Genomic DNA, 7,641 nt, shown 5'->3' with positions numbered 1-7,641 from the left:
TGATAGGTGTGTTTGGGGTGGAGCTGGGCACAAGGCCATAGGGCCTTTGTTCTAGTTACTGCTCCGTAGGGTGGCAGTGGCTTTGCTGTGCCCCAAGGATATCCTTTCCCAGGAGGGGGCTTTGGGCTCCCTGGAGCACCCAAAATGTTCCCTTGAGGTTTCTGATATTTAGAGTAGGGGGCGATGTTTGGATGGCTGAATTATAACCTTCAGGCATTGAGATACAAGCTGCTATTGGATGGAGATAGTCTCTGGAATACTCTTTCTGCTGGTTTCCTAAGCAATGTCCTGAATGGCCTTGCTCTTTCTTTGATGATGGGTAGAGTGGAGGTGGTGGTGATGCCATGGGGACCTGTCCAGGGCTGACCTTTCGGGTTCACTGGCCAGTCTGTGGTGGCATTGAAGTGATAGGATCTGATTCCTGAGATGGGGTGAGGGATTGCTGTAAGGTCCCTATTTTCTCTCTCTAGGCTTTTAAAAAATTATTAAGATATTCACATACCATAGAATTCACCTCTTAAAGTGTACAGTTCAGTAGTTTTTAGTACATTCACAGTGTTGTGCAACTATAGTCACTAATTCTAGAATATTTTCATCATCCCAAAAAGAAACCCCATGCTCAATGACAGTCACCCTTGCTGCTTCTTCCCTTTCCCTATTTTTTCCCAACCCTTGGCAATCATTAGTATATTAATACTTTCTATCTCTATAGATTCGACTATTCTGAACTTTTCATATGAATGGAATTAGACAAAATGTGGCCTTTCGTGTTTGATTTCTTTCACTTAGCAAGTTTTCAAGGTTCATCCATGTTGCAGCAAGCATCAGCACTCAGTCCTTCTTTTTTTTATTTATTTTATTTATTTATTTATTTTATTTTTTTTTTTGAGACGGAGTTTCGCTCTTGTTACCCAGGCTGGAGTGCAGTGGCACGATCTCGGCTCACCGCAACCTCCGCCTCCTGGGTTCAGGCAATTCTCCTGCCTCAGCTTCCTGAGTAGCTGGGATTACAAGCACGCGCCACCATGCCCAGCTAATTTTTTGTATTTTTAGTAGAGGCGGGGTTTCACCATGTTGACCAGGTTGGTCTCGATCTCTTGACCTCGTGATCCATCCGCCTCGGCCTTCCACAGTGCTGGGATCACAGGCGTGAGCCACCGCGCCCAGCCACTCAGTCCTTCTTAATGGCTGTATACTATTCTGTAGTATGGATATGCTGCATTTGGTTTATTCATTTATGTGTGGATGGACATTTGGGTTCATTCACTTGTTGGCTATTAAGAAAAATGCTGCTCTGAACATTTTTGTGCAAGTTCTTGCATAAACCATGTTTTCAACACTTTTGAGTATTTACCTAGAATTGCTGGGTCATTTGCTAACCATGTTTAACTATATATATATATTCATTTATTTATTTTTTGAGACAGAGTCTAACTCCATTGGCCAGGCTGAAGTGCAGTAGTTTGATCTTGGCTCACTGCAACCTCCTCCTCCCAGGTTCAAGCAGTTCTCCTGCCTCAGCCTCTCAGATAGCTGGGACTACGGGCACCTGCCACCATACCCAGCTAATTTTTGTATTTTTAGTAGGGGGGCGGTTTCGCCATGTTTGCCAGGCTGGTCTTGAACTCCTGACCTCAGGTGATCCGCCTGCCTTTGCCTCCCAAGGTGCTGGGATTATAGGCGTGAGCCACTGTGCCAGGTTAACTACTTTTTTTTTTTTTTTTTTTTTGAGTCTTGCTCTGTTGTTCAGGCTGGAGTACAGTGGTGTGATCAGAGCTCACTGTAACCTTCAATTCCTGTGCTCAAGCAGTCCTCCCACCTCAGCCTCCTGAGTATCTGGGACTACAGACACAAGCCAATCCACCTGGCTAATTCTTTAATTTTTTTGTAGGGACAGGATTTTGCTGTGTTGCCCAGGTTGGTCTTGAATTCCTGGCTTCAAGTGCAAGTGATCCTCTTGCCTCAGCCTCCCAAAGTGTGGGGATTAGAAGTGTGAGCCGTTGTACCTGGCCGATGTTTAACTTTTTGAGGAACTGCCAAATTGCTTTCCACAGTGTTTTTTTTTTTTTTTTTTTAAGATCGTTTTGTTTTATTCTGGGTATCTTGTATTTTCATGTGAATTTTGGGATCAGCTTGACAGTTTCTGCAAAAAAGACACCTGGATTTTGATAGGAATTATGTGGAATCTGTAGCTCAATCTGAGGAGTATTGTATCTTAATAATAGTATGTCTTCCTGTTCATGAACATGGAATGTCTTTCCATTATTTAAGTGTTCTTTCATTTCTCTCAGTGAAGTTTTGTCATTGTCACTGTTCAAGTCCTGCACTTCTTTTGTTAAATTATTCCTATTTCATTTTTTATATATCAAATTAAATAGTTCTATTTTTTGGATTGTTCACTGCTAGTGTACAGAAAGACAATTGATTTTTGTGTCCTGATTTTTGTATCCTGCCACCTTGCTGAACTCATTTGTTCTTTTTTTTGTTTTTGTTGAAGCTTTTCCACAGCTGATGTATTAATTTGAATAGTTTTTAGTGGATTCCTTAGGATTTTCTTAATATAAGATCATGCCTTGAGCATTTTTAACCCCCCCTGGCTGTTGTAGGAAGAGTGCTGGCCCTGGGGAACCCCCTTCCTCACCCAGGCTTCACACATTTGACCCTGGCTCTCCCTCAGGAGGACCCCTCGCTGGAAAGGCATTTTAAGGGCCACCGAGATGCAGTTACCTGTGTGGACTTCAGTATCAAAACAAAGCAGCTGGGTAAGAAGAGGCATTTTGTCTAGGTGCTAGGTTATGAGCTGAAAAGGCCAGTTTTTACCTCTGAGGTGTGGTGGGCGGGGAGCAGAGCACAGCAAGGACCACACAGCCCTGTTGAGACCTTCTCACGGTCCCGTTTGTGGATGCTGGGGAAGGTAGAGCTGGGCCAGTTGCCCACCCTGCCTCTCCAATGTCTTGGTGGAGGCTTGAAGCCCGTTAAAGCTTTGGGTCATAGCATCACTCACTGTCCTCACCCTCTGTGTGCCAGCTCTTTGGGCACTGGGCTTCATGAGCTCTGTTTTACATGCAGAGCCTGAGGGTCAGAGAGGTTAGGGGCCTTGCTGAGGCCACACAGCTCTTGAGGGTGGGACTGGGATCTGGGCCTTTTCCTGCACACCCTAGCCACTTTTTTGGTCTGTCTTTTGGAGTGGGCCCTAAAATAGACTCCTTTTCCTTGAAGCTTTATTGATTCTGTTGCCCACAGTAATAAGGCACACCTTCTTGTTGAAGAGCCTTGTCGGTGAGAAGGCTGTTGCGCAGGGCCAGGCACCCCCTCACCCCCACGGCCCTTATGCTGCAGCTGAGTGCCCCCTTTCCTTGGTTGCATGAGGTTTTGCACACAGCCTTTATGACTGCACTTTCTGCTTCCTGCAGAAGCTTGCCCCTTCATCCTGTCATCAAGGCCTCCTGCCAGAGGCTGCTGGTCTCTGGTGTTTTAAAGGTTAAGAGAGAACTGAGGTCATTTTTGGTCAGTTTTGGGGACCTCCATTAGGCTTCATACTGAGTTGGGCCCTCTTAATGGGAGGGGCTGGCTCCCTAGCCGGAGAGGACTTGCTATCTGGTGCCCTCAGGATGTGTCGATGGGGAGACTCCGGGCCCCATGGGGATGAGTTTTCCCAGATTGCAGTCCAGGGCTGGCATGGGAAGGACCTAGGTCTTGTTCCCATGTGGGTGTGCTCCTTGGAGAACTCTGGGCCACAGGCTCTCCACCTCCAGACCACACCTTGAGATGTGCCCTGCCCTATGGGAGACTCCTCACAGTCCTGTTTGTGGATGCTGGGGAATGTGGTGCTGGGCTAGTTGCTCCCCCTGCCTCTCCAACATCTTGGTGGAGGCTTGAAGCCCCTTAAAGCTGTGGGTCATAGCATCACCCACTGTCCTCAGCCAGCGGCTCCATGGACTCATGCCTCATGGTGTGGCACATGAAGCCCCAGTCACGTGCCTACCGCTTCACTGGCCACAAGGATGCTGTCACCTGTGTGAACTTCTCTCCTTCGGGACACCTGCTTGCCTCCGGCTCCAGAGACAAGACTGTTCGCCTCTGGGTACCCAATGTGTGAGTTGTAGACTTTGAGGAGGCTTGTCAAAGTCTGGGGCCCTGGTGCCAGAGCCATCCCCACCCAGGTCCCCTAGCTTGGCTCTGGACTGGTCACAGTGGGACTTCTCTGCTTTGTAAGAGGTGCCATCAGAGACTGGGGCTGCAATTGGAGCCCTCCCCTCAGGGTTGGGAGAGGAGTTCTTGGCTGACTCCATCTATCCCTAAAGAAATGCCATCTGATGCTGTGTTCATTCAGGTGGCCTGGGGGTGGTGCTCTGCTCCTGTTGGAGAAGCTCTGGCCTTCCCTTGTGGAGCCTGTGGTACTCAGGCTTGGCTGACTTTGGGATGGCGCTTGAGGAGTAGGGAGAGCTTTGATGTGCTTGTGCGCTTTCATGTCACTGTGGGGTTCCTCACTCTTGGATGCCTGTCCTTTTAGCAAAGGTGAGTCAACCTCGTTTCGTGCACACACAGCCACCGTGAGGAGTGTCCACTTCTGCAGTGATGGCCAGTCCTTCGTGACAGCCTCTGACGATAAGACAGTCAAAGTGTGGTCAACTCATCGCCAGAAATTCCTGTTCTCCCTGAGCCAGCACATCAACTGGGTCCGCTGTGCCAAGTGAGCATTGTCCTGTCTGGATACCCTTGGGGGTTGGGGGCTGGCACAGGGACTGCTAGGCACCAACTTGTGATCTTGGGAAAGTTACTTAGGCATTGTTTAAGCTCCTCAGCCTTGGTTTCCTTATCTGCAAAATGGGAACTATAGTAGCTCCTGCACTGTAGGTTGTTGAGAAGCTTCACAGAGCTGATGCATGACACATAAGTTAGTCCAAAATCAGCCATGATGACCCTCTGACATCTGTGTTGACAAACACAAACTGGGTCCACAGGGGCCATTTATTATCAAAAACAAGAATTAGGTACTTTCAGTACACTGTACATTTTCTTTTTGTTTCTTGAGACAGTTCTGCAAGCTAGGTGGCATCATTTCCATTTTGCAGATGAGGAAATGGGGGCTCAGAACAGTAGTGTCTTGTCTCAGAGCACACGGTGGGTCTGTGGCAGAGCTGGAGTGTGAACCCAGCTTTCTGACAGTAAGGCTTGCCTACTTTCCTCTGCGGTGTTTTCAGAGGATTATTTTGCTCCAGAGCTCCCAGACTGGGGCTCAGGCTTCTGAGGTGGGGGCTTCGCCTGGAGGCTGACCTTCCCTCTGGCTGGGGAGCCAGTGCTCTGCAGATGGGGGCCAGGTGACCCAAAGGACTTTCAAGGTCCAAGAATTGCAGACAGATATTCCTACTTCTAGCTTATTTGTTTTTTTTCAACAGAGCTTCCTCGTGGGTCATATGTCTTTACTTCAGAGGAAGGGGTTGGGGTGCCAGGGGACACTAGGAAACCAGGAGTCAGAAGTTGGGGACTACTGAGATGTGTTCTTCTGAGGACCCCATACAACTTACTGTTCTCCAGGACACCCCCATTCCTTTGTCCTGGGAGACCCCTGATGGCTCTTAGAGGCTTTATGACTAGGGTCCTGGGATCAGGAGGGGCCAGGCCAGCAAACTGGGGTATCAAGTCCGTATTGGGCCTTTGGTGGCAGTCCCCAGGACCTCATGCCTTTTGTTGGCAGGTTGTGTCTTGCTGACCCACACATGAGTCAAATGTAGACTCAGAGGACCTGGGCCCAGAGTCATGACACTGATGGTGAGCTTTTGGCCACCTTCCTGCAAAAGTTGCTGGCAGGCAGTGCTGGCTGCATGTTGCCATGTGCCGTGTGCCACGGGCCGTGCTGGTGCTTTATGTGCATGAGGCTGCTCTGTGCTCAACATGAGGCAGACACTGTTTTTTTTTTTTTTCTTTTCTTTTTGTTTATTTAGTTTGGTTTTCCTCTAGGTCGAAAAGAAGTCTTTCTTCCTTTTGGTCAGAGTTAGCTGTTGGGATGGGAGGGGGGCTGTTGTGCATGAAGTTAAGTAAGAAAACAAAAACAAGAGCAACAGGAAGGGTCAATAAGTTTCACAAATTCAGGAAGAAAAAAATACAAGAAACAATTTTATAACATTTACAATTAAGTCATAGGCTGAGCTTAAGGGCACATGCCTGTAATCCTAGCACTTTGGGCGGAGGAATGGGAGGATCCTTTAAGTCCTGGATTTAGAGACCAGCCTGGGCAACATAGTGAGCCCCATCTCTAAAAAAATAAAATAAAATAAAATTAGCTGGGCGAGGTGGTGCACACCTGTAGTACCCGCTACTGGGGAGGCTGAAATGAGAGGATCACTTGAGCCCAGGGTGTTGAGGCTGGAGTGAGCTGAGATAACACCACTGCACTCCAGCCTGGGCGACAGAGCAATACCCTGTCTTAAAAAAACAAAACGCAACCAAAACCAAAATGTAGTCACAGGTTCCTGAAAAACTCTTTAGAAGGAAAAAAGAAAAATGATCAAGTGCTATAAGTTACGATTTTCAGTAACAAAGTATAATTTTAAGATAGAACCAAATAAACAGAAGTGACATTGCCTCCTAGGATGCGATGCATTTGTTCCTGAAAAGACATATTAGGGTACTCAAATTAAAAAAAAAATCACAGGCCAGGTGCAGTGGCTCACGCCTGTAATCCCAGCATTTTGGGAAGCTGAGGTGGGCAGATCACGAGGTCAAGAGATCGAGACCATCCTGGTCAACATGGTGAAACCCCATCTCTATTAAAAATACAAAAACTAGCTGGGCGTGGTGGCGCGTGCCTGTAGTCACAGCTACTTGGGAGGCTGAGGCAGGAGAATCGCTTGAGCTCAGGAGGCAGAAGTTGTAGTGAGCCGAGGTTGCGCCACTGCACTCCAACCTGGTGACAGAGCGAGACTCCGTCTCAAAACAAGCAAACAAACAAACAAAAAATCACAGCAGGGCATGTAACCCCAGGTGGTTCCTGGAGGCAGATAGTAGGCACTTAAGGAAGAGTGGCTGTGGAAGAAGGTGTTGGTGCCCATGTCGTCTGTTAGTCCGTAGTGTGACTTGTGCCCCACCCGGTTCAGGTTCTCCCCCGACGGGCGGCTCATCGTGTCTGCCAGTGATGACAAGACTGTCAAGCTCTGGGACAAGAGCAGCCGGGAGTGCATCCACTCGTACTGTGAGCATGGCGGGTGAGTCCCTGGATGTTGTCCTCCACCTTGTAGGCGCTTAAGCACAGAGCACAGACCTGGGCTTGAGGAGGCCAGTGGCCTTCAGTGGCTGGAGCCATGGGACCAGCATCTTGTCACTGCTGCCCCTTGTCTGATGATTTTTTCGAGGTCTGGCAACCTAGCTCTGTATCTTTTCCTGGGTGGGTGGAAGCTTTAGCCCCATCCCACGAATAACAGGAGTGCTTAACCTCAAGCCTTGCAATTCTTTGGAGCTGTGTAATTCTTTGGGCTTCTCTTTTTCCCCTTCACTTTCTGGTTCTTAGTATTACAACATGTCTTTCTTTTTTTTTTTTTTTTGAGACGGAGTTTCGCTCTTGTTACCCAGGCTGGAGTGCAATGGCGCGATCTCAGCTCACCGCAACCTCCGCCTCCTGGGTTCAGGCAATTCTCCTGCCTC

General features: G+C 48.3%; 1 protein-coding gene across 4 annotated transcripts in view; it reads left to right on the top strand.

Annotated features, from left to right (window-relative positions):
• The window catches only part of POC1A (POC1 centriolar protein A), a 79,115-nt gene that overhangs the window by 1,283 nt on the left and 70,191 nt on the right, over positions 1-7,641 (top strand). For 2 of the 4 annotated variants that reach the window (XM_032290070.1, XM_032290072.1), the window contains exons 2-5: positions 2,678-2,762; positions 3,924-4,095; positions 4,514-4,693; positions 7,098-7,205. In XM_032290070.1, the coding sequence (XP_032145961.1) occupies positions 2,678-2,762; positions 3,924-4,095; positions 4,514-4,693; positions 7,098-7,205 (545 nt within the window). The remainder of the gene's footprint in view (positions 1-2,677; positions 2,763-3,923; positions 4,096-4,513; positions 4,694-7,097; positions 7,206-7,641) is intronic. The other 2 variants (XM_032290071.1, XM_032290073.1) reach the window with 2 other exon arrangements.

The sequence above is a fragment of the Sapajus apella genome, unplaced genomic scaffold (assembly GCF_009761245.1).
Source record: "Sapajus apella isolate SASKATOON/1434 unplaced genomic scaffold, GSC_monkey_1.0 scaffold23, whole genome shotgun sequence".
In the NCBI taxonomy this organism is placed as follows: domain Eukaryota; kingdom Metazoa; phylum Chordata; class Mammalia; order Primates; family Cebidae; genus Sapajus; species Sapajus apella.
Note: the sequence above shows the minus strand (reverse complement) of the source record. Positions and strands in the feature narration are given on the sequence as shown.